Below are 27,865 nucleotides of genomic sequence, written 5' to 3'. Positions count from 1 at the left end.
ATGATGACATAATCCTGTGGTTGAATATTCACAGTCAAAACAACAGACTTGTTAGAAATCCAATGTATTTTCCACCTAGATTCCACATCACAATACTTTGACAAATTACATTAAAACAGCACTGATTCAACCAGTTTGTGCCCAGTGGGTAAGCACTGACAGTCACCACACACATGCACAGACAACCTTTTCAACTGCCTGCATGTCAGGGACTTTAAATGGGCTTTGGCTGAGGGAAAGCAGTTGGTCAGCACGGTCACAGCGTGGTCCTCAGAAAGACGTGGGTTTCAGCCACTTACTGAGTGTGTGTAGCAATGCCAAATTCCATCTGGGAAAGGAGAGAGCTAACCGAGCTTCCTGCTTTCCTTGCCCGGCACACGTCACACGTCACAATGCAACCCGGGCCAAGCCCTTGAACAGGCATGATGATAACGGGTGGAGAGAGAGCTTTCAGCAGCCCTGTTACCAGGGATTATGCCTGTGTTGTTTAATAGTGCTGTTGTGACCAGAATAGAATACTGTTTTATCCAAGTAATCAGTCAGGCTTTTGCTTAGACATAGGCCTAGGGGTTGTTTGGTAATGGTCGCCATGAAATGTATTCGAAGCCCTCCTCCAATAGTTCCAGGTGAGAGCCATAAAGGAATGCAGCTGCCACCCACAAACCTGCATTCAGACACGCACCCAGGGCATGTGCAGCCTCCATAGATAGATTGATAGTGGGGGCGCCGCATGGCAGTCCCAAAATCAGCCCCAGCCAGCCATGTTGGCCTTAACACAACGAACACGCTCTTAAGTCCACAGTCGTAGTAACATTTTATGTGACAAGCATTATAAAGGTGATTTATAGTACGCATGTGTGTTGGCAGAATATTTTCCAGAATATTTAGCTGGGGGGATTAGCTGGGCATTTTCAAATCGCTTGAATGATGGTTGTACACCGAGTCCATCTATCGACCGTTAAACAAACTTCCTGTGAAAATAACGAGCGCAGCGAATGTCGACTCAGAAGGCCTACTCTGAAGGCCCGTCAAGACAAGAGACGCATGCCGTGCCAAAGAGTTGGGAAATTCGCCACTTATAAGCAAGGCCTTTTATTTATGACACAGAGCATTGCTTTACCCCTGTATCGCTGTTCATACATCCAGAACCATTAGTATTGTTTAGCCCATGATCTCTGGGTGAATATCTGATGAGAACTCTCAATGTCCTAGATAACACTGTTATTTACTACTGTGCAGTAACACTGTCTATATACTGCCATACTCACATCCCTGCTAAGAGATACTGTCTGTCTTGTTGAAGACCTGAACCCCCCCCCCCCCCCCCCATCACTCTTTCTCTCTCTCTGGTTTTTATTCCCACCAATCATCATATTCAGATCCTGTCTGAGCTGCTCAGGCTCTAGAGAAAATGAGTCGCCGTCCCTAATGTTCTTTTCTCCTGCTGGAGACACCGTGACACCTGTTTCTCTGTATCTGGGCCCTCCCAACCCCCACCCCCTCTTCCAAGCACACCCAACCTCCCCACCCCACCAACCAACCCACGTGTCTCTGCTAATCAACCACTACCACCCTCCAAACCACCCCAAAACCCCCTACCACCAGGCCTTTTTCTCAAGCCCAGGTTTTGCTCAGCATTGAAAGGCAATTTGAAACCGACAAACCTAAATCCTTCAACATTTCTACATTCTACATTCATGCCCCTTCTCAAACCCAGGCCATCCCTATTCCCACACAGCTCAGTCTGACTGAGTCTGGTTGGAGTTCCGGGTCGGTATCCGGGTCAGCCATCCAGGTCAGTCACACTATCCGCAGGCCCTCTAAGGAGGCAACCGCTCCGGACCGGACCTCTCTCATTTAACCATGGAGGTGACACGGTGGGGTATCTCTGTACTCAGCAGGCCACCCGCCACAGGAGACCCCCGGCTGGACCGATTCCATCTGGGCCCTCAGGTTGATCAGAAAAACCTGCCTCGGGGGTGATGGTATCTCAAACATCTCTTTTCCCTCCAGAAGGGGAAAAAACATTTTAAGTATTTCCTTTTGACCTATGCGTCCACATTTCAGAGAGAGAGAGAGAGAGAGAGAGTGTGTGTGTGTGTGTGTGTGTGTGTGTGTGTGTGTGTGTGTGTGTGTGTGTGTGCGTGCGTGCGTGCGTGCGTGCGTGTGCGTGTGCGCGTGTGCGTGCGTGCGTGTGTGTGTGTGTGTGTGATACTTCATGCTGACATATGAGCTGCTCAATGCTGTTTTTCTCACACAGAGCAAGGGGAAACCATGAATCACCACCAGTTGGATCCAGAACACATTCTCTCCTCCTCCTCTCCTCCATGCACGTGGACTAAAAAGCAGAAATAGAGAGGAATTATTTTCTCATACCTATACAAGAGGTGTCTATCCAGAAAATTAGGAACACAATGACTAAAGGAATACGCTTTTGCGTATTGCATAGTTCTTAAGTCAAATTTGATAGCTGGCTGTAAATTCCTATATAAAACAATGAAATAAAAAGTATTTCAAAAGGGTCTCAAAACATTGCATGTATGTGCAATAAAAACGCATGCATTTGGCAATAAATCAACGTGTTGCTTTAGTTGAAAACTCAGGGTTCAGATATACATCCTGTGTTACTCTCAAAATACCTTCAAGATGTAAAATAAAAAAGGTATGCAAGGTATTTGAAGGAATTGAAACCTGTGACAGACAGGTGATTTAATGTTGTAATGCACTTGTCAGTTGTAAAGTATCACATTGAGATAGTGAATCTCCTGACAGTTAGTATGATCGGCCAACGCTTAGGAATCCACGGCAAATAGGAGTATAAACACAAGAGGGCAATAGTTTACCAGAAATCGTATCTTAAATGGTGATACACACAACGAGCGGTCCAGCCTATCAAAAGAAAACAGCCCCCTAGTCCCCAGTCAAAGTGACGTTTTTCATACGTTTTTCTGCACAGGTCCAATAATGGTCAGAATCAGTCAGAATCCTGCCCAGTAAGGTTCCCTGGGGACAGATATCACGTTTGGGAATCTGTAAAATGTCTGAAATCTGCTCAAAGAGAAAGATCAATGACCGCAGAGAGGATTATGGAACAGATACCTTCCAGTAAACATGCTGTCACTCAAAATGAGTGCCCGGCAATAGGCACTGGAACCCTCTCAACTTTGTCAGAGTGTCTCATAAAATATCCAGCCTGTCAGAAGTTTGTTGGGAATCTTAAATTGTTCCAGTTTCATATTTTGCTATATGGCAGGCATATACATTTATTAACCAATCAATCGGATTGGTTGCATATTTTACTGCTAATGAAAGAAGCCAAGATGAAAGGATGTGAGGCTTGTTATTCAAGCTTGTTATTCAAGCCGTTCTGAATCTGGCGCTAGAAGGCAATGTTTTGATACGGTAGTACAGAGCTATAACAGACTCTGCTGTGTATTATATCATATGCTTTGTAGATTTCTACTCTGTGTTATTCCTACCACGTGCGTGCCTTTTCTCTGTAAAGCTGAGGTCATTTTGCAGTGAGGAGAAGTTGATTTTAAATGCTGCGGAAAAGATGTAGACGGATATCAGACAAATAACGTGAATAATTATTGGAAATAATGTCCAGATATATGGCGTTTTGCCAAATTATGAAATCATTGCTGCTCTCCTCTCCGGTTCATCCACTCATTGCTGTAGTCATGGTTGGAAAACAGGTGTTTCCGATACTGAGCCCTGTCTCCATGGTCCCAGATCCACTTCATTCTCTGATCATGGTTCAGATATGATATTTCATGGTTGGAACCGTACGCATGATAGGAAGTGATTGGGCAGGAACTTTCTCCTCGGAGGACATCCATTACATGCTAATTGGTCTGCTAAATCACTGGGGTCTGCATGGATCTGTAATGAGGGGTACCGCAGAGCAAGAATAGAATCATCGTAAATACTGTATGGTTTCTCTCTCTCTCTCGCTCTCTCTCTCGCTCTCTCTCTCTCTCAAGTGATTACGAGCTGCTTTCCTCTGAAACAGGTGGCATATTTATGTCCAGTCGTCCACAACAATAGTTACATCATGCACATTCCTTTTCTCTCTGGCAGGCAGAACCTGCAGGACTGACTGTTTTTTTTTCCTATTTCAGTTTGATAGATGTGATGAGTCATTGGTTCAAACCAACCAGGGCAGATGTGTTTACAGGACCTTGGGATAATAAATAAGACCATTCTTGGATACTTTTTGTAAAACACACGATATGCTGGTATATCTTTCTTCATCTTTACTGTTCCATACATGCATAGTTAGAGTATTGCAGATTTTTGATGATAAAGCCACAGTCAGTAAGATTTCCTGTTATTTAAACTAATTAAATAAACCCCATGGATGTTGAATAATATGATACCAAATGGTAGAATATCGTTGTAATTGCTAGTAAGTGATATTTGAATAAGAACATGTCAGAGGATGCTCTATTCTTTGTGTTTTTGTTAGTGGTCCACTCTGATGGTACGCGCCTCTTATAGTGACGGCTGTAAATGAATCAAAACCATGGAAATGATTTCAAATGTTTATTGAACATTACTGTGCTTGGCACCTGTATGTACATTTTTTTTGAATGCCTTTCTAAAGAATATTTTTGATATTTCCCTTTTTTCCACACATTTGTCTTCATGATAGATTGGCCAATATAATAGGATTATTGCTTGGCACTTAAATACGCTTATCTACAACACACCAAAACATACTTTAATTACTCTGTTCTCCTATTGTATATTTAAAACATTTCACACAACAATTTTGAAAGCGTATGGTTTTTACTTGCATTCACCATCTTATATATGCTTTTTAAAAGGTAATCCACTCAAAATTGTGAAGCCATTCCAGTCTGTGAGGAAAGGAATTGATAAGATTGTGGTGATTTCACTGTATATTCAGTGTCCCCTTGAACAGAGCCTCTCATCCAGCATGTCCACTGAGAGATGCAGGGCCAACAACTGGGCCCCTGTCGGACACACATAGTTCATCCCTCACCCTGACCTGTAGGTCTTTGACTTCATCCCTCACCCTGACCTGTAGGTCTTTGACTTCATCCCTCACCCTGACCTGTAGGTCTTTGACTTCATCCCTCACCCTGACCTGTAGGTCTTTGACTTCATCCCTCACCCTGACCTGTAGGTCTTTGACTTCATCCCTCACCCTGACCTGTAGGTCTTTGACTTCATCCCTCACCCTAACCTGTAGGTCTTTGACTTCATCCCTCACCCTGACCTGTAGGTCTTTGACTTCATCCCTCACCCTGACCTGTAGGTCTTTGACTTCATCCCTCACCCTGACCTGTAGGTCTTTGACTTCATCCCTCACCCTGACCTGTAGGTCTTTGACTTCATCCCTCACCCTGACCTGTAGGTCTTTGACTTCATCCCTCACCCTGACCTGTAGGTCTTTGACTTCATCCCTCACCCTAACCTGTAGGTCTTTGACTTCATCCCTCACCCTGACCTGTAGGTCTTTGACTTCATCCCTCGAGTATGTGCTGTATTATATTATGTTCACCCTTTGTCCATCCATCATCCTCCCTTCATCACCTCTGAGTGACCAGAGGGAAAACCATATTGATCAGGCACTGTTAATATCCACAACCCTTTCAGTTCTCTCCCAATGTTGCCACAATGCTATAATGTTGCATAACTGTCCTGTTACAACTAGAGATGTAGAAGTGGAGGGGAAGTTTCTGGATCTCACAAAGCCCCTGTCACATCATGTCCGGGGCTGGTTATAATCCATAGCAACAAGGCTGAGTTACTGTAGAGGCTGTCATTACTATTGCACCATAACAAATTCATGGGTTCACTCCTGAGAATCCCTGCACAGTAAGAGTATATGGGCCCCTCTCCTTCACGGATCCCTCTGTGTGTCCCCAATAATGGGGTTAGTGTTCTGAACAGTTACTGAGAGAGTCAGGTATACGGTTTCACTTTGCCTTTTTAACACTATTGTGGCAATTAAATAACAGTTTCATTCCGTTGAATAAAGCTTGTTGGGGGGAAATTCAAAACAACAAGCATCATGAGATGAAAAGGCATTTTTTTGAAAGGTTAACTTTGTACACTACCTCAGTATTACAAACGCTAAACGTAAAATGACTCAACATCAATAGCACATCTGAGATAACAGATTTATCGTAGAAGAAACATAACTTGTTGAAATAATGGGACAGCGAAAATGGGTCAGAAGTGAGATCCTAGTTTTTATACGATGTGCATAGACATTTGAGAGGAGGAGCCATACTGCCGGCCATCACAGGAGCCTGCCCCCTGCTGGCCAGTGGAGGGATTGCCGATCATGTGCATGCTGTCCATGCCACCGTTGGACAGGTACTGGCGCTCGGCAAATGCCCCGGCAGGGGAAGAGGAACACAGGAGGCCGCCCTGAGGCTTCTCGGGGCTGGTAGCCAGACGAGGGGAGGTGGGGAAGTTGTATCCATACAGGTTGTAAGGGTTGTGGAGAGAGAAGGCGTTGTAGGACCCCTGTTGCACATGGTGGTGGCCCCCGCTGAACATGTGGGCGGATGAGGGGGAAGAGCCAGAGGAGGAAGAGCCAGAAGCGGAGCTAGAGCCCGCCTGCATCACATACTGCAGCTGGGAGGCCGGGAATGAGGTCAACTGACCTCCATAGGCATCCATCTTTCCGCCAGCACTTCCACTGCTGCCACTGGACAGAGAGCCATGGCCGCCCCCCTGCATTCCCGCAGCAATCAGGGAGGAAGTTCTCTGGGGCAGGAAGGATTCAGACTGCTGGGTGGAGGCCACAGTGCCCCCTGCTGACTGGAGGCGTCCGTAGGAGCTGTCAGCCAGGCCCCCGTAGCCCTGTAGGGCCGCCATGTTGCTGCGGGCGCAGGCCGGGTACTCAGACAACCCCATGCTGCACAGCTGGCTCTCCCTGCAGCCCACATTGAAGGTGTTGGGGGCCAGGTGGAAGGTAGGCGGTGAGCAGGAGGGGGACAGGAGGTGGGCTGCACCAGAAGGGGAGGGGGTTCCTGTGCTGGAGGTGGTGGGAGAGGTGCCCGTGCTTCCTCCTAAAAAACACACAGAGACACACACACACAACGCAAAGACAGTGAGACAGAACCAGCGCTACAGAGTGAAACATCAACACAAACACTGGCCAACAATCACACTCTGACAATATCTCTCATTTCAGCCTTTCGCCGCCAGAATGTCCCCTTCCAGCAACTGCTGCCGTTTGATCTTAACCGGTCAAATAAGAGAGTGCTGTTTAAGACTGGTGCATAAGCATCTTAATTCACATGTATTAAAAAATGTGATATTACACTTACTTGTAAATTGCAGCTGACTTCACCACCTCGACTTGCTCAACATCTGATTTTAAGGACTAATTGCATGACCGCATTACTTATTTTAAATTGTACTATTTATGGGATCTTAAACCCTCTCATAAATAACAGTAATTGTTTCTGAGCATAAATGTGGCTTCAGTTTGGTACATTACATGTCGGGTCAACAGAGCTCTGAGCTTGCCCCTTTTCTCAAAGAATCATGCATTCATAATTCAGACATGTATGACCGTAAGAATAAAACTCATCTTGGCACAGGTTAACATGCAATAAGTCAAGCTTTTGGAGTCAACCGATCGCTGTGGGATATCACTCACATATTTCTTTATTAATGAGAATTTGGGCCGCATTCACTAAAATTCCATTTGAAACCAGCTAAAGAAGAAAAAACACTGCATAACTAATTCAGGATTCAGGATTCTCTCATGGCCAGAGCTCTGATTCTGACTGCGCCATATGCCTTTGATAATACAGCTGTTCTGTTCAGCTCAGTTCTGCAAGTTTCTGTTGGTAAGGAGAGGAAGATATCACAGTGATGTCATGTTTTCCTTTCTGGTCGTCAGGGGTTAGAGCAGCGTTAGTGTTGCTGAGGGGAACGGTTGATTACCCCACTGGAAGGCCGTCTGGTGGAGCTGGGGGGTGGGGGAGGGGTGCTCAGTCCTTACGGCGTGCCCAAAGTTCATCAGAGGCGCGAGGACTTTAATTAACGTCTAATCGGTTTGGAGGAGTTTGTGATAACAAACAGATGTCGACACAGACAAAATACTGAGTGAAGTAACGTCATCATGACCTCGGAGAAAGGAGTGCTGAAGAAATCAACTTGCTTTAAGCATCGGGGGCCTGTGATACGAGCCATGAGTAGAGACACTGGGCTGTGCTCGCTGGGGAGAGACGCATGAGACTTTCACTGATACCGCTCACGTCACAAAGCCACAGGGGTCATTTAATTATTTTATTGTTAAGGTCCTGTAGAATGTGAAAAGTTCAGTACATTCCAAGTCAGACGGACATGCCAAAAGTGATGACCAGTGATGACCAGACTGATGAAGGACATAGATAATTGATGTGTTGGGAAAGGAAAGGAAAAGGTATGCAGTGACAGTGAGAGAGTGTAGATGGGAGATTAGGACATAGTTTAAATACAGTTTTACACACCTTGCTGTTTCTGCATGTTGGTGAAGTCCTCAAATGTGAGTGTCCTCACAGGCGGTCTCCAGAATGCATAGGTCTCCATGATCGCCTCCAGACCAGTTCTGTGTGAGAGAGAGAACGAGAGACTGAAACAGTGGAAGAAAAAAAAAAGAGGGTCAGTGTGAGGGAAGGGTTGGGTACATAAAACATAACAAGGGCGGGGCAAGAGAAAGAGGAAGGAAGAGTTGTGACGGGAAAACAGATAGTCAAAAGAACAAGAGAGGCACATAGAGAAAGGAGGGAGTGTAAGTATGAGTGAGAGGTTGGAAAGAGAGAGGCAGAGAAGGAGAAGTGGAGTCAGACGGAGGAAACTGGAGCCATTAAAAGGAGCAGGTTTTTACTGTGAACATAAATCTGGGTGACATTTCATCTTGAACACGGTTCTCCTTCCTGCGTGATTTACTCCTGTGTGCCCTGCTGAGCCCTATCCCAGGGAAACGAGGGCCTGTCCCGACCATGTTATTTTAGGGCCAGTAACTCCCGGGCCATTCCAGCTCGTTAGCGCACTACGCTAATCACACTGGCCCTGGCCATCAGTGCGCTCATTCATAGTGCTCAGGATCAAAACCCAACAAATAAGCTATGCCCTGTTTTACCTCATAAAGTAATGTGTCACCAGCCAAAATCCAATTAACGACATAATCATAATTTAATGCCTGAGATGGATCTGTATTAACATATAAATACATAGAGAACCAACTCAGAAGGTAATTGTACAATTTAGCTTGTGTAATATGTCCCTGTTTTTATTGTTCAGATCGCTATAATGTGGCATTACTCTGCACAGTTTAACAGTGATGGGGTAAATTACTTCCATGAGCAGAGTTAGGATATGTAAAGATAAATACATTTTCTGTCTATAAATATCCTATTCCTGCATAATCTTTTAATCTGTAGTTTTCTGCAATGAAATTCTAATGCTAGTTCATAAACCCGGCACTCTATTGTTTGAAAAATGAAAAAAAGATGTCTCAAATATCTGTGCCGAAAATGTGCTCCAGATGGGAGGGGAGCTTTCATGTGCTGAGGGTCTGGTTCAGTGTTTCCCCCGCTATATATGATAATTCAGACAGACAGACAGACAGACAGACAGACAGACAGACAGACAGACAGATAAACAGACACACAGAGAGAGACACACACAGAGAGAGAGGGGCACAGAGAGAGAGGCACACAGAGAGAGAGGCAGACAGAGACAAGGAGGGAAAGAGAGAGAGCCCTACCCAAAACATGTGGTTCTATCTCAGATGTAATGGGGTTTTCTTGGCAGGGTAGAGAGTGACTGATTTTATATGGAGCAGCATATGGGATTAGGAGGTATCTCCAGGGGATTATTTCCATATTAAAGGCCACGTTGGAGAAAATGAAAGATTTGCGCCACACAGCATGGCGAACGCTGAATCATGCTGTATTACACGGACCTCGGGTTACTGGGGAAATATATACCTGTTTCTGCCTGAATCCCGAAATCCTTTAGCGAATGGGTTGCGGTCGATCTTTAGTCTTGTTATCTGCAGGAAATAAAAACATTACAATCAAAACACATGACATAGCGATGACCGATGTGCATGTTGGAGAGGGAAAAAACGGGTCAACATAACGTTTTTTTTTATTGAAGAGGGACCTAATGAATGTATGAATGAAGAAAGAATTTCATGAAAATCTGAATTTGAGTTAATAATATTAATAATGGGTCATTTTCCATTCATAAATTGAATTGATGTTCACTTCCAGAAATGAAAATGAATTGATCCTAAGCCTGGTGCAGATAGACCCATTGAGTGGCAACATACCATTGTAGCAACAAAGAGAAAGGTGTCTGGTCTCAGACCTGTTGGTTCTGGTAGGCGGTGACAGTGGTGAAGACAGTCTCAGGGAAACTGAAGGTCTTCACTCCCTCTCCGCTGGGAACAGGCTTGGTGGGGGACAAGTCACTGCTGAAGTCCTTCCTGATCACATGGACACGAGGCTGGTACTTATGCATGGAGTGGAGGATGATCTGAAACCACAGAGAGATCGTAATGGTTACATTCTCTGTGTGTGTGTGTGTGTGTGTGTGTGTGTGTGTGTGTGTGTGTGTGTGTGTGTGTGTGTGTGTGTGTGTGTGTGTGTGTGTGTGTGTGTGTGTTTGTGTGTATTTATATATGTGTGTATGTGTGTGTAAGTGTCTAAGCAAGTCTGAATTCATGTCAGAGCTATATAATTAAGAGGAACATGAGTCCACACTTCTAATGAGAGAGGTGGTGAGGTAAGTATTTAACACCAGAGAGCAGAGCCGAGGAGTCAGGTTACGACGGCCCAGCCTTCCCTCCGGCTCTCTGTCTGCTCTTGATTACAGCCCGAGTGAGAAAGCCTCCTTGGAGCCGCAAACAACTAAGGGGGTCATTTCAAACAGAGATTGGGGAAACAGTACTGAATAACAGTGACAGTAAATGTAATTTCTAGCCAGGGCCCCCCCATCACCTTCCCCTTGCCCCCCTGCTCGGCTCACGGGACCCTGCAGTTATGACCAAGGGTTCTGAGTCCTGCCTGGGCCTGAGTCAGGTCAACCCTGCCCCCGTCACACGTACACACACTGAGCTCACAACAACACAGAGCAGCCAAGGGTATTATCTGACAGATCTCTTGTCAAAACAATACATGTTGTAATGTCCCTGACAGCCTTCTGTAGCAATGCAGTGACTTCAGCGACATATTTATATCTCATTTATGAATCACAACCAAAAGCCAATCAGCTTGAAAAATCAGCAGCACATGAAACAGATGATTAATAACCAATAGCCACCGCTGTTGATGGAGTAGTCGGAGGAAGAAGAGAAGAGAGATGGGTCAGATACCAGCCTATCTGCGGTGAGGTTTCTCACACAGGAAGTTACAAAGTTAATTTCCTCTCGCCTCGAGGCCTCCAGGAGAACAAAGGCCTTATAACGAGTCTGTGGGAGAGGAAAAAGGGGCCTTGACTGACTACCCTCAAAATACGCACCCACTGCTGCATCTGTTATTACATTTGTCAGAAGAACGGAGCTGCGATTCAGCGGGCCGGGTGGAAAACAGGCCCACATTGAGGACCAGGGTGTGCCAGCCTACCAGCGCTGCACTGGCATCCCTAAATCAGGACCCCAATGGAGAAATGGGTATGCACCGGCTTCTGACTGTTTCAACAACTTGGTAATCAAACCAATCTGGCCTGTAACAGCACTGAGTTCATGTCATGAGGAGATCCATCATGTGCCATAACTACATCACGACCAATCGACTGTTTCAGTACCAGTCGATTAAGGCCGAAGTAGCAAAAACAGTCTCTCTTCTTCTCTAAGAATAGTCTCATCTATACATGGGTGGGGTGAAATAAATTCCCCTGTTATAATGTGAAGCACTTTGAGAAATACTGAAACAGTACACTTACTAATACATCTTTATATTAGTGTAGAAGTGTAACAGTGTTCAAGTGTACAGGTGTAACAGTGTACAGGTGTAGGAGGGAGGCAAGAGTTGGTATGTCAAGTTAAGCCGGCTCACCGGCTCACTCACATGGCCCTGGTCATCCAGCTCATTGTTGGTGAGTTTGAGTTTGTCGAAGCTGACCACCTGCCTCATCCAGGTGTCTCCAGAGGCCAGGGAGTCTGGGTGGATGTAGACCCGCGGGGGCACGGGGGAGTCCGCGTTCCCCGCCACCATCCACTTGGAGCTGTGGTACACATACCTGGATGACACACACACAGTGACAGACGTATCAGCACCAAACCATATTTCATTTTCATTCATTTTCAGGTTTTGCATGTTATTGGGAAGCATTGAAGTCTTGGACATCATGTGTCATGTGTTTCAGATGCAGGGCTTGTTCACAATAGAGACATCAAATATCCCCACACACTACATATGCTTTTAATGACATATTACCAATTAAGCTTAGTCATAACATTTTATGTTGGATTGTAAGTTACGGTACAATTTGGCTGCCCCACCCACCATAGAGCATTCCCCTCACTGACTGGCTGACTGACTGTAGCACGAGGGGGATTCCAGTCCACTGTAGCCCCAGGCACAGCTGTTTGCCTTTAGTTCTGGCCATGTGCACAGTTGAAAGTGCTTACTTGCAACGCCTCTGCCAAAGTCATCATTCAGCGGTAAAACATGGACAAAACTCTAATTTGGCCTCTTTGTTATTACACAACCCTCTAGTCTCTCTCTCTCTCATACGCACACACACAGCCTTGACCCCCCTGTACACACCTACAAACACTATCTCCACACACACACACACACACAGACAGACCCGACCCCAGACCAAACACACACACAGAATGCCAGGCGTTTGTGTAATTTCCTGTTTTGAGTGCTGTTTAGGGTTAAGCTCGGTGTAGCAGGGAAAGTGTTAAGGAAGAGAGAAACCTTAGCCCCAAACAGGACTGGAAATTTGATTAGTCCCCTTTCATCTTCCATAAATCTGCCATCTGGCTCCAGCACAATCAATAAAGATCTGACTTTATGTGACACCCTTTGGACAGATGGGGGGGGGGAGTATGCACGCCTCCTCATCCAACACCACACTTCCTATACACACACACACACACACACAGACCACCAACACAACATATGTATGCATGCAACTCATCAAACAGATATATACTTTTATGGACAAACAGAAATTCAGACTGACACACACTTGCCAAACCCAGACTGGAAATTGGGTTACCTTACTGACAGAGTAAATATTACTATTACATTACCCTACAGGGTTGAGTTTATCAAGTCAAGTCTTTGTATGTAAACATGTGTTTTCGTGTGCGTGTGTGTGTGTGTGTGTGTGTGTGTGTGTGTGTGTGTGTGTGTGTGTGTGTGTGTGTGTGTGTGTGTGTGTGCGTGCGTGCGTGCGTTCACATATTGGGGACAAAGTCAATTTTAAGAGCTTGACATTGCTGGTCTGTGTGCGCAATGCGATTCAAACTTAAGACTTACCAACTGTCCACATAAAGGACACTCAATATATAGAGATTTAAAGAGCCCAGAATAAACAAGAAGTTCCTAAAGAGAGGCAGAGAGCCTAAGTAAAGCAAGTAACGACTGTATTTCCAGACCCCCTCTATGAGAACTATGAGACATTCCAGTGACAGCTCGGAGCTCAGTTTACAAAGCCCTGTGGTAAAGTCCCGAGCCGGGATGAAAATCCTATTTAATTTTACAAGATCTTTTGGCTTCTAAAAATCTTCCATGATATTTTGGTTCTCTAGAGCGTTCACTCTAAGGCAAATGCTTCAGTCAGTGAGAGAGCCAGGGTTCTACAGTGCTTCAATTAAAAAATGTAAATAAACAACTTGGGAATAGAATACATAATGTTTAACTACTGAAAATGCATTGTTAAAGTGGTTCTTCAGTGTTCCGTTCAAGAAAGCCAAGTTCTGTTTATCAAATAAAACTTAAACATAGTAAAAATGCCTGTAACAATAATATCATTAATGCATGTTATTGATATATAAACTGAAGATGTACTCTGTGTTCAATATGAGATAAAATAAACCAAAGGCATGGTAACCCATCTGTAGCGCTGTTATAACGTTATTGCAACTATGACACTGCCGTTTTGTCTGTCGCTCTGACACTGCGTCCTGAGATGGCTGAAATAACTTACATTATAAAACTAGTATTCCACCACGGTCAAATAGGTTTACAATAAAAATATGCTTTGCCATTTACACAGTGAATAAAGCTATCAATTTGATGGTCTCACTCGAACCATAAACACATCATGATAAATACTTTTCATTCTCCTCTGGTGTCCTTCTCTGGAGGGCCAGACATTGTGTTCTATGCCAGAAATTCATTCAGATACTTTAACTGGAGATATCCATCATAAAAACCTATCCCCAAGATGGACATACAGTAAAGACCATTGTTTCAGGTTCCATTCAGATTTATGTGTATATCTGCATTTCTTATCACCATGTGAAATGATCTGTGCGTCTTCGTGGGTGACTGTTGTTGATGTGTGCAGAGACCAGGTAGGGGCGAGGAGAGTGACGGAAGCAAAACTCTTACACCTACACACAATAACCCATAATGTAAAAGTGGAATACTTATTTGAGAAATTTTTACAAATGAATTTGTAAAAAAAATGTTTAACCCATTTGTTATGGCAAGTCTAAATATGTTCAGGAGTAAAAATGTGCTTAACAAGTCACATATTAAGTTGCATGGACTCACTCTGTGTGCAATAATAGTGTTTAACATGATTTTTGAATGACTACCTCATCTCTGTACCCCACATATACAATTATCTGTAAGGTTCCTCAGTCAAGCAGTGAATTTCAAACAGATTCAACCACAAAGACCAGGGAGGTTTTGCAATGGCTCGCAAAGAAGGGCACCTGTTCGTCGATGGGTAAAATTTTAAAAAAGCAGACATTGAATATCCCTTTGAGCAAGGTGAAGTTATTAATTACACTTTGGATGGTATATCAATACACTCAGTCACCACAAAGATACAGGTGTGCTTCCTAACTCAGTTGCCGGAGAGGAAGGAAACTGCTCCGGGATCTCACCATGAGGCCAATGGTGACTTTAAAACAGTTACAGAGTTTAATGGCTGTGATAGGAGAAAACTGAGGATGGATCAACAACCTTGTAGTTACGCCACAATTACTAACCTAATTGACAGAGTGAAAAGAAGGAAGCATGTACAGAATTAAAATATTCCAAAACATGCAACCTGTTTACAACAAGGCACTAAAGTACAGTAATACTGCAAAAAATCTGGCAAAGCAATTCACTTTTTGTCCTGAGTACAAAGTGTTATGTTTTGGGAAAATACAATACAATACATTACTGAGTACCACTCTCCATATTTCCAAGCATACTGGTGGCTGTATCATGTTATGGGTATGCTTGTAATCATTAAGGATGGGGAGTTTTTCAGGATAAAAATAAATGGAATGGCGCTAAGCACAGGAAAAGTCCTAGAGGAAGACCTGATTCAGTCTGCTTTCCACCAGACACTGGGAGATGAATTCACTTTTCACCAGGACAATAACCTAAAACACAAGGCCAAATCTACACTGGAATTGCTTACCAAGAAGACAGTGAACAACAAGACTGAGTTGCCAAGTTAAAGTTTTTACTTAAATCTACTTGAAAATCTATGGCAAGACCTGAAAATGCTTGCCTAGAAATTATCACCAACAAATTCCACAGAGCTTGAAGAATTTTGAAAAAAATTATGGGCAAATGTTGTATAATCCAGGTGTGGAAAGCTCTTAGAGACTTACCCAGAAAGACTCACAGTTGTAATCACTGCCAAATGTGCTTCTACAAAGTATTGACTCAGGGGTGTGAATAGTTAAGGAAATTAGATATTTCTGTATTTCATTTTCAATAAATGAGTTACAATTTCTAAAAACTTGTTTTCACTTTGTCGTTGTAGGGTTTTGTGTGTAGATGGGTGTGACTTTTATTTTTATTTAATCCATTTTGAATTCAGGCTGTAAAACAACTAAAAGTCAAGGTGTATTAATACTTTCTGAAGACACTGTATGTGTACATCACTGTGGATACATCATTCTACACACCCATCTGAATGGGGAAGTTAGGAAATGAGTTGGGAAGTTAGGAAATGTTTGTAAGCGCTAAGAAGTGTGAGCATACCTTAAGAAGATAGGAGCATACCTGTATCTCTTATTGTCCACAGGAACAATGTCCATGGCTATGTAATACTGCTGATGGGGGTCAAGACCCACGATCTTTACTCTCATTGCAGGGAACATCCGCCTATGAGAGGACAGAGAGAGGGAGAGAGAGAGAGTGTGTGATATTAGCAAACTAGCTTGCAAAGTTTAATATTGGATTATGAGCATCAGCAATAAAAAGGGGAAAAGAAACCCTGCACCATGCAGACATTAAGTATAATTAATGCAGACATTAGGTATAATGTCACTTGAAATATATTCTAGTGCACCACTGGGCAAATCACTGAGAAAATTCACAACACCCAAGAGAGAGACAAGGTTTGAAGTTAGACCAATGTTTTGCCAGTCATATGAGGTCATTTTCACCCCTCATCCCATCATAACAGGGCCTAGATGCACAACTTTATGATAATTCATTAAAATGTCTATCAAAGTTCCATGTCTTCATTAAATAAATATTATTCTGATTTAAGAAAGTAGGTCATTTCATCATCAAAGAAGATTGAAACTGTCTTAATGCACGAGCTGGCAACAAACTCACTCTTCCTTGACAATGTGTACCCAATCATGAGACGTTTTTTTGTTATTATTCGACACAAATCAAACCAGGAAAATAAGTTTAGAACGCAAACAGACGCCATATTAAAAGCAGGGCTGCATACACAGAGACATTTACAAGTTAATTCCTCGTTGTACACTTCAAAAGCTGCATTTTTATTTCATTTAAACGCCATACATCTTTTCCCTCATAATGAGAAAAGAGGGCTGTTTTCTTACTTCCTTCCTCCTCTGAATTTATAGGCTTATTATTAGCAGAGCCATGAAATACACGCAGCCAGTCCTGTAAACTCTAGGCCTACTGCATTGAAACAGGGACTGATTATATTCATGGGGCGATTAACAACGCAAATCTGATTCATGAATATCATAAAAACAACGTTGATCATATCTTGTTTAGGTAAATCTGATTTACGGGTTAGCTGTCAAATTAGCGTACATGTATTATTAACATAAGAGCAAACCGGAAAATACAACTTTACAACTTCACAGTACAACTTTAGAATATTATGCAATTTGATATTGGCCTAGGCCTACCAAAAGAAAATTCAACACGCAAACAACGTGGTCCTTGACATTTCTCCATAAAAACATGTAGACTAATTGGCCAGCTTCAAATAAATTAAGTTCGACAAAAATAATCAGTGGATATCTAGTTTAACGAAATTGAAAGCATTTTCAAATGAGAAGGGAAATATGCGCATCCCTATGTTAGGCCATAGAACATTCCGCTCTGCCCTCGCTCTCCTCTAATGCATGTTACATAGTCAGAGGAATTATCATATGTTTAATAAATGTGATTAATATCATAATATTTTTTGTTGTTAAAATTAATATCGTACTATCTTCTGTTGTTAAAAGTAGTAGGTCTATATATGCCTATACTAGCCTATACTAGCCTAGATTAGATGGGGACAAATCTAAAGGTTTGATGCTGATGTTTTTACTGGGCCTCTATTTCTCCTTAATTGACATTAAATGGTAGCCTAAAACATAAATAATATTTCTGATACATAAAAAAATGAAATCTATATATATGTACTTTGTTTCAAATATGTTTTATTAAACACACAAGAATGGTGTATAGGTATACAAGACAGGTATACAATTCTTATCTAAACATAAAAGAGCAGACAGGAACAACAAGACCCAGAGTTCTGGGTGCAGAACAAATAATACAAAACACGACATACAAAACAAAGACATGTAGAAAGAAAGAGGGTAGATGTGGTGGCTAAGGTTAGCTGAAGTTTGCAGTGGTAGTTTAAAGAAAACTGAACTGTAAAATCAAGTGGCCTTTGAAATTAAAGTCAGTTATGCCTAGGTTAGATAAACCTCTTCACCTTCTATCTGCAAATACCCTAATAAACAAATATGTAAACAGATTAATGTATTACAAACTATAGACCTACAGAGGAACATTATTTCCCAATGTTTTTCATTTGTTTCATGGAGGGAATAGTAATACCCTAGACCGCTTTATTTTTAGGCTTACTTTGTGAATAAGTGGACTTCATAAATTTCCTTGACGGCAAAAATAAATAAATCAAGCAATAAGTTCCCTTCTCATATTGCTTGATCATAAAATTCTAAATGGACGGGAAATACATGGCCTTCCCGGGGAGAACGCGCAGGGGAAAGGTCTTCCTGAGAACAGTGTAGGTTTAGTTATATGCTCGGTTTAGGTTGTAATTGCTACCCAAAAGGGCAAGAAAACCGAAAACATGTTTCAAAGAGATGAATTGGAAACAGTTCCTTTCTTCGCCGGCTATTCTCTGACATCAGCCATGGAATAGCCTTACTCTTCATGTATGGCCTGTGATTGGATCGGCCCTCGCACGTCCGGAGCCCTTTCCCCCATGTGCAACACATTAGCACCCCTCAAAAACAGGGTTAATTCCCATAGAGGACGGGCATCTTCTGCGCAAAACTAGGCTCGGTGTGCGTGTGTCTGTGTGCGTGTGCGTGCGTGTGTGGAAAATGTAGCAATTATAATCAATTTTGCACAGAACTTCATAAACAAGTTTGCGTCATCAGAGGCAATGCACCTAGTCGTAAAACCTATAGAAAACTAGGCCATATGCCTAGTCTATCCTATAGTAGGCCAACACAGAACATGTGTTCAGCGCAACCTATTCCTAGAAGGAAATATAATATCAGATGAGTCCCTTAATAAATCATAAATATGTAGCAGTTGCTTTACCTCCCCGCTTTAGTGATGATCATCTCCGTGCCAATTTCATGGAAGCGCTTCCAGAGGTCTGCGCACTGCAGCTCCACCTGAATCTCCTCCATGGAGGCAGCGGGAGACGGCTCGCAGGCCGCCGGGGCCAGGTCCGCGGGGGAGCCGAAGGAGCACGACGTCCTCTCCGCCAAACCCTCACCGTCTGATCCGGGGCTCGCCTCCGAATCTGTGGAGATTATCAAGATTATGAAAATACAGCCACAAATAGAGCCGGGGCTTTAGGAAAATTGGCGTTGAGTATTGACCTGTTTTTTATGGTCTCTGGTATTGCCCGTTGAGGCCAAATCACCTGCAGCATGAACTCAGAGAAAGCACCAAAACTGGAGAAAATTGAAATCTGACTAAAACTATTCCATTTACGTTTGAAATGTCATAAAGTATCCAGGGGTATACAAAAAAAGCACAAGGGTAAAGCATGCATCAAACGAAATGGGTATTTTTACATGAAAAAAAACGCCCACGAACAAAATAAAAAAAATATGAAAAATGAACCCAATTGAATGCCACGCCACAGTCAATGAGAGCATAAAAATATATAGTATGACTAACAGACTCATGCCCATATGAATTTAAGACGTATTATTCAAATAAACATACTCACGAACTACACACTTTAATTCATATTACGATGTATATAGTCTTATGTCATATATTACTATGCCATATGAAAAGGATCCACAACAAAGTTATAACAAAGTTCTTATATTTTTTTACCATGAAATCTCTAATAGAGGCAACACAATAACATCAATGAAAATGGCAAAAGAAGTGTAGCCTACATAAACAACATGAATTGACAAAATTTCCCAGATTAACTGTTCCAGATCTTAGTTTCCATATAAAGTCATGGAATCCAAAAGGGTTCCAAAATGGCTCTTTGGCCCACCCTTTGTTGGTTCCAGGTAGAGTTCTATACAGTCTACTGTAAAGTTATGCATTCTATTTTTTATTAATGTACTGTCTCCTTTGTTTGTGCCAATATAAAATCAAATCAAACCGAATTGTATTAGTCACATGCGCTGAATACAACAGGTGTGGGTAGACCTTACAGTGAAATGCTTACTTACTTGACGCATGACTTTCAACCTTTGTCTCTCCCAAGCCCGTACGGGAGTTGTAGCGATGAGACAAGATAGTAGCTACTACAACAATTGGATAATACGAAATTGGGGAGAAAATGCGTCCTCCGATACACAACCCAACCAAGCCGCACTGCTTCTTAACACAGCGCGCATCCAACCCGGAAGCCAGCCGCACCAATGTGTCGGAGGAAACACTGTGCACCTGGCAACCTTGGTTAGCGCGCACTGTGCCCGGCCCGCCACAGGAGTCACTGGTGCACGATGAGACAAGGACATCCCTACCGACCAAGCCCTCCCTAACCCGGACGATGCTAGGCCAATTGTGCGTCGCCCCACGGACCTCCCGGTCGCGGCGACAGAGCCTGGGCATGAACCCAGGGACTCTGATGGCACAGCTGGCGCTGAAGTACAGCGCCCTTAACCACTGCGCCACCCGGGAGGCCTATGCCCCCATTCTCAACGATGGGGCTACAATGGAGCAGGTTGAGAGCTTCAAGTTCCTTCGTGTCCACATCACCAACAAACTAACATGGTCCAAGCACACTAAGACAGTCACGAAGAGGTCACAAAAAAACATATTCCCCCTCAGGAGACTGAAAAGATTTGGCATGGGCCCTCAGATCCTCAAAAGGTTCTACAGCTGCCCCATCGAGAGCATCCTGACTGGTTGCATCACTGCCTGGTATGGCAACTGCTCGGCCTCCGACCACAAGGCACTACAGAGGGTAGTGTGAACGGCCCAGTACATCACTGGGGACAAGCTTCCTGCCATCCAGGACTTCTATACCAGGCGGTGTCAGAGAAAGGGCCTAAAAATGGTCAAAGACTCCAGCCTCCCTAGTCATAGACTGTTCTCTCTGCTACCGCACGGCAAGCGGTACCGGAGCGCCAAGTCTAGGTCCAAGAGGCTTCTAAACAGCTTCTACCCCCAAGCCGTAAGACTCATGAACATCTAGTCAAATGACTACCCAGACTATCTACTCTTTAATTACTTGTTACTTTTATCTCTTATTCTTATCCTTATTTTTTAAAACTGCATTGTTGGTTAGGGGCTCGTAAGTAAGCATTTCACTGTAAGGTCTACCCACACCTGCTGTATTCAGCGCATGTGACTAATACAATTCGGTTTGATTTGATTTTCGGGCATGCTTGGTCCTTATTTTCCTCTAGTCCACAATCATCTCCTTTGTCTTGATCACGTTGAGGGAGAGTTGTTGTCCTGGCACCACACGGCCAGGTCTCTTCTCGTCGTTGTCTGTGATCAGGCACTGTGATCAGGCACTGTTGTGTCATCTGCAAATTTAATGATGATGTTGGAGTCCTGTCTGGCCGTGCAGTCATGAGTGAACAGGGAGTACAGGAGGGGACTGAGCACGCACCCCTAAGGGGCCCCTGTGTTGACGATCAGTGTGGCGGATGTGTTGTTACCTTAGTCCCAGGGATGTAATATTGTATTATTTATTGAGAGCCCTGACATGAGTAGGTTGCTTTGGAAGGACACACCAGGTAAGCAGGGTTATGCAGATGCAGGACTGCTAAAGACTGGAGTGTGGCCCAGGACTAACCACCAAGTGATCACCAGCCCCAAAACAAGAGACAAGAGCATTGAGTGGAGACATGAAGACACTGCAGGCAGGACAGATACACTACAGAGACAGAGAGAAAGGGATGAGAGGGAGGGAGGGAGAGAGAGAGAGGGGGGGTGGGGGGTGAGAGAGGGGGGGGTGAGGGAGAGAGAGAGAGAGAGAGGCGGGGATGAGAGAGAGAGAGAGAGAGAGAGAGGGAGAGGGGGATTAGAGAGAGAGGGGGGTGAGAGAGAGAGAGAGAGAGAGAGAGAGAGAGAGGGATTAGTGAGAGAGGGGGGGTGAGAGAGTAATATGAGAGAGAGAGAGAGAACGAGAGAGAGGAAGAAAGAGAGCGAGAGAGAGGTGCAGAGAAAAGGAGTGAGATATTTAAGGGAAAGACTTTTCGTCATCCACTTGAGAGATCCTTTCAGCGTATTGGCGGTGATGATCCTCTCTCTCACACCATGTGTGAGCCGAAGAACAAGGCTGACAGAGTGGCTGCTGATTTGGCCCATACAGCCCCACAGCCATCAGCCACACAGCGGGAGAGGCCAAACCAGATATCTGTGCCTGCTCAGAGCAACCATGACAGCCTGGTTGCTGCTGTCATCTCAGGCCTTTGCTGTCATCAAGCTGCGCTGTGTACGTCTACCATCCTTCAATGAGTCACCACGTTGTCCCTCATATGTCACCAGACCAGTCCCTGTCCACCACAGTTATCCCACTGTCCCCCTACTCACTGACAGCCTGCTCTGTCTCACCCACTATAACCAGTCAGTACAGCTGAGCAACACAAGTGAGAGAAACGACACACATCTATCCCACATTACACAGGATATTGCTGGGTAAAAAGAAAGATATCGAGAGAGAAATGGGGAGACAATGAAAGAGACAGAGTGAGAGGAAGAGAGGAACAAATACATATATTTAAGGAAGTAGCACCTCGCTGCAGCTAATAGAGAGAAAGGTAGAAGCAGAGTCAGAAATCTGGCGCTAACCTCAACTGCATGATTAATGCAGACCAACTACAATCATAGACAGTTGTCCAATAAAGACTGCACCAATCTCTACTAAACTATGGAGAACAGCACTCACTTTTTCAAAACCCTATGAACTAACTTGTGGTTAGGCACAGAGAAATCAACTTGTGTTGAACCTCATTAGACGGAGAACATTGATTTTCCCTGTACGTCTACCAAGTTTGAAAAAATAACAATAATGATGTCTTCGGTTTGTCACAACAAGAAATCTAGATAGTTTCAATGTGAATTGTAACACTTTTATAACACAAAGAATATTATGGATTTTAGCTTCTTATTCTCACACACAAACTCATTCACTATGTAATGATCTAATTTGGAAAAAAACATGTTAAGAAACTAACAAATGTGTGTGTGACTATTGAATTGGGACAATGGACTATTCAACAATGGACTATTCAAAGAGTATGACTAATCTGATCATTACACACTTGCCTTACAAGGTAAAGTCCTTCCTATGGAAACAGGTTTATGAATAGAAGATGCATTTAATACAGTTGTAACAGAGTGGGTAAGTAGCAATCTACCAACCATGAAATTGAAGAGTAACCCAATCCACAAGAAGCAGAACCACCTGTTTCTGCCTGAATTTAATTCAGACCCATGTTAGGGAGAGGCAATAAAAGAAAGATTTAACCATTTTAATAGCGCACACATCTGTTGTCTTACATTTTGGCTTTTCTTCTCAGAGGCAGAATTTTTACATTTGAGTCTATAATGTAGAAAATGGTTCTGGGATAATCAGTACCAAGTGACAATTTGTATATCATACAGTATATAATATATTATTATACAGAATAGGAAAACATATTTAAACCACAGAGTTAAATGAAGTACGGACAGAATAAACACAAAATCACAAATATATGGTTTAAAGTAAAGATTCAACAGTTCAGTGACAGTAGCCTATGCCTGTCTCTTAAAATCCAATGTCACCCCATAGACTGTAAAAATACAAATACAAGACTAAATTATTATCCATAATATAATTACAGGTTTTGAATGTTCTCTCTTCCACACACCTGACAGTGCTGATATTTACATTTCAGGCAAGTCATTTAATATTGATAATAGTCCTTGCTTTGGAGGGGAAATTCTGCAGACAGGCCTACATGTGCTTATCTGAAACTAAGGTCATGTTTGTCATACATGTTGGTTCTCTGAAAACACATTGGGATTAATTCAGTTTAAGCTATTGTGTGGTGTTCTCACTATCTTTATATATTCTTCCAAGACGTTTCTTTCAATAAGAATGTTATATGACCATGTCGGTTTGAAAGCTTCACATGGAGGCAAAATCATTAAGTAAAAAGCCTAAACCGCACAAACTGACCACAGAGACGAGCTGTTTTCAATGATGGCTGGTCTACGCGTCAACTGGAGGCTAGTCAAGGCTGGATACTCTCACACACTGCCTGCAACGCTGCCAGGAATCTGGCTCATAATGACATGGAGCTCGTCGAGACAACGTGACTTTTCAATTAATGACGACTCCAACTGGAACAGCTCATGTGAAACCGTGGAGGATATATAACCTGTATTTGACTGACTGGCTCGCTGTCCAATTGTCAATGGTAGTACCGATACCCTGCATCTCAGCTGTGAACTAATTTAGTTCGGTTCTCCTCATTTGTGAGGCATCCACCAAATGCCCAACGCTTGGCGGCTGGCGTATTTCAGTCAGCAACCTCTGTGCGCGGGGGTCCAGTCATTTTGCTGAAGGCTTCTCGACCATGCAGCTTGACCAGGCCTCAACAATGTATTGTAAAATTTAAAATAAATAAGTAGATCATAAAGCCATGCACGTGACGCTAAATGAGTCTACAGTGATTTGAATTAACCAAATAATATATATATATATATATATATATATATATATATATATATATATATATATATATATATATATGGGCATATAGCCTGTAATGCAAAACGTTTTAGACCCTTTTAGATCATTAATGCAGGCCTACATATTTGAGAAAAAGCAGGAGGAATTCGCCTTTTGTCTATAGGCTACAAGACCTATTGTGAATCCAGTTGTAATGGGGATTGTTGGTTTACGTGTCTGTTGAAATTCAATGTAGGCTATAATGAGCTGAGAGGATATCTATCAATTTATATTAGGCCTACGATTCATATCTGAGGCCAGAGGAGGTTAGAATAGGCCAGGGTATGGAATATATCCATCGTCATGTAGTTAATAAAGTAAGGATACTAAAGCTCGAAGCCTCAAGATTGTGTCATTGTTGTCTGCTTTTGACGTCAGTCTCTCCGATAAGATCAATGCAGTGTTCTTCAATTCAAACCTGCTCCAAATCCCACAAAATGTAGAAAATACGATACATTTGTGACATATAAAAGTTTTTCATACAGATTTAGCTGTCTTCGTTAATAATTTAGAACATTCTAGCATTTAAAATGATAGATAGGCCTTTCCTAACTTGAATATAATGTGACATGCGCACAGTAGGCCTAGGCCTGCAATAACTTCGACCTATTGAAAATCCTGATAGGCTAAGCTACTTTCTTTTGCTAATTACAACAGTTCCAACAAATAAAAAACGATAAAAGATTTTGAAAAGATTTTGAGAATTCCGATTTATGGATATGAAATGTTTTGACAGTAATAAAAAGCCTACGTGATTCATTGCAGGCCATTAAAATGAGCAATTTTGGGATTTAGGCATAGAAAATTCATAATCATCAATTTGAATTAAATATACATTGATGTCCCAATTCTGTTTTAGGCTATTCTTTATACCCACCATTGCTCATATAGGTAGGTGTGTGCTACTTGGAGATTGAGGCCCGAGTCTCTACACAATCGCCGTTTTTCCTATAGCGAATACACTGTAAAAATACATATATTTAAAACGTTACAAAATAATATTATGGCTCAAGAATTGACTGAAAGCTGTGTTGATGTTTTCCTTAGACTTAAAGTAATCCACTGAACACATTTTGAGTAGGCCTATAGGTCAAACGCAGACGGGGGTTGCGTGTCCTTAATTTCATATAGCGAAATAGTTTATATTATCGGAAAAATAAACCAATACAACATAATAATACAAATTGTTTAAACGTACGTTTCATTGGCCTATTGTTTCCCAAATATGAACAATTATGGCGTCAGACTAGGTCTGTATATGCTGCACGAAATTGGAATAGAAAATACACACAGGCTAACCATGTGCAAACAACACACACACTCTCTTCACACACACATTGTCTTATATTATATTTGGACTCACCATTTTTTTTGTATAAAAAACCCAGATTTGGCTTATTTCTACGATATAGTGTATGCAAAAATGCATGATTTGCATTGAACCACAGAAACTACACTAATTCGTGTAACCTTGCTGCTAATGTAGGCCTATCTCATCTCTGCCAAATATCTCTCTCAATTCAAGACCATCTTAATATGTAAATATTAATTACAATTGATCATGTCTCCACTGGCGTCACCTGTATGGCCAATTGTATTGTATCAATAGAGACCCTCTGGTCACACACTGGTTGAATCAACGTTGTTTGCACGTCATTTCAATGAAATGACATTGAACCAATGTGTAATAGACGTTGAATTGACGTCTGTGCTCAGTGGGAAGGCACACGTGAAATAGATTTTACCCAGCTAGGCCTAATAGAGAGGGGGCACTGGCCTCACATGCTGTACCAATGTTGTACCAATATGTAGTCATTTGTAAAACAATGGTAAAACAACTTTTAAGGTAACCATTTACGTTATGAATTAATATAGTAGCGCAATAAGAAAATTAACCGTGACCTTCCACGAGAAGCTACTACGTTTTCTGCGTGCTTCTACTGACAGGTCAATTAATTTGTTAAAGCAATAGTTCTTATACAAAATCAATACTTTGTGGTTAACTTCTTTGATAATTTACACAATGTTAATACACCACTATTAGGCCAACGGTATATAGTTATGTTAAACTACAAACATATATTATTTACGGGCACTATTAGACTACAGTAGTAGGCTACTATACTATTCCACATTAGTTATCTGAGGAAAAAGTATGACTCGTAATCTTTGAGATGGTGATGAAATGGTTGCCTTTTCTGTATTCCTCTTTTCCATGAGATATAATCCGTAGTTTTGTGATGGAAGCATAACAATATTCAACAACCCCAAAATATGAAGTAATGGTGGTTACGCACTGACCGGGGTCGATATCTAGACAATGTGCAGGGTCGTCGCCGTCTCCTAATTGTCCGTTGGTGGCGAGGCTCTCCATAGACAACTCCAGCTCCTTTTCCTCCCAGGCGCGGAGCTTTCTCTTCTTGTTTGACCCGATCAGGGCTTCCACCGAAAAGGCGTGCGCTCTCGAGCTCAGAGCAGCGGCAGATCGCCTCCTGTCACTCATTTCTCCCAAGGCAAATCCACAAGAAGGAAAACAAAAACTCCGTCCAAGCAGTGAGCACAAGGAAAATGCGCACGTCAATGTTTACAACAGTGCAAAGAGTCGACAATGACGAAAGTAATCCAAAAACTATGACTATAAATGATGTTTCAAACCTCTAACAATATGATATGCCATCTCTACGGCGCGTTTGATTGCTCGAAAGTAATGTTATCTATCGCTTTTGTCTCTCCGTCCTGCTTTTCTGCCTCTTCCTTCTTCTCTTTTTGTCCTTCTCCCCGCTCTCTGATTGATACTCACTTCTGGATAACTTTTTTTCCGAAGCGTTAAGTGCAACCCTCTCGCTCACTGTCAAACCTCGCGCGTCCAATGAGAAGCCTAGAAAGAGAGAGAGCCAAAATGTGTCAACCAATTGCAGATGAGAGAAATAACAACTCCTGGAAGAGGAATCCGAAACTGGACTCTCTTAACTGACCATCCAGCACTAAATCAACATCGTCAGGGATTTATGGAAAAAATAGTACTACATTTATTTGATAAATATCATTCAGAACGTATCATAACCTACTGCACGAGTAGGGCTTTATTTTATTTAAAATTTAGCAAATTTAATTAAGTTGTGTTAGAGCTTCATGAACAGCTGAAAATCAGAGCGAACTCAAAGACCATGACAGGTGGCCTGGTCAGAAGCAAGATTATTTGTTTGAGGGGAGAATATAGAAGATAATATGTATCCTTACCAATTTATTGAAACGTTGTATCTATAGCTGTGCACTGTGTACT

General features: G+C 42.6%; 1 protein-coding gene across 4 annotated transcripts; it reads right to left on the bottom strand.

The window, feature by feature from the left end:
- Nucleotides 1-4,535: 4,535 nt before the first annotated feature.
- Nucleotides 4,536-27,435, bottom strand: LOC110520416 (T-box transcription factor 15). 4 transcript variants are annotated; one of them, XM_036974960.2, is made up of 8 exons: nt 26,884-27,435; nt 18,966-19,173; nt 16,185-16,286; nt 12,045-12,228; nt 10,357-10,524; nt 9,972-10,036; nt 8,490-8,587; nt 4,536-7,055 (listed from the first exon to the last, which is right to left on the bottom strand). In XM_036974960.2, the coding sequence occupies exons 1-8, from the start codon at nt 27,083-27,085 to the stop codon at nt 6,229-6,231; spliced, it is 1,854 nt and encodes a 617-aa protein (XP_036830855.1). In that variant the 5' UTR covers nt 27,086-27,435; the 3' UTR covers nt 4,536-6,228. The 4 variants fall into 4 exon arrangements, with proteins under 4 accessions (XP_036830855.1, XP_036830856.1, XP_036830854.1 ...); XM_036974961.2 differs by having other exon boundaries at nt 12,057-12,228; XM_036974959.2 differs by having other exon boundaries at nt 8,490-8,611; nt 12,057-12,228; nt 26,884-27,388.
- Nucleotides 27,436-27,865: the final 430 nt, after the last annotated feature.

This window comes from Oncorhynchus mykiss, chromosome 3, assembly GCF_057628025.1.
Source record: "Oncorhynchus mykiss isolate SJ-2025 chromosome 3, ASM5762802v1, whole genome shotgun sequence".
Taxonomy (NCBI): Eukaryota; Metazoa; Chordata; class Actinopteri; order Salmoniformes; family Salmonidae; genus Oncorhynchus; species Oncorhynchus mykiss.
Note: the sequence above shows the minus strand (reverse complement) of the source record. Positions and strands in the feature narration are given on the sequence as shown.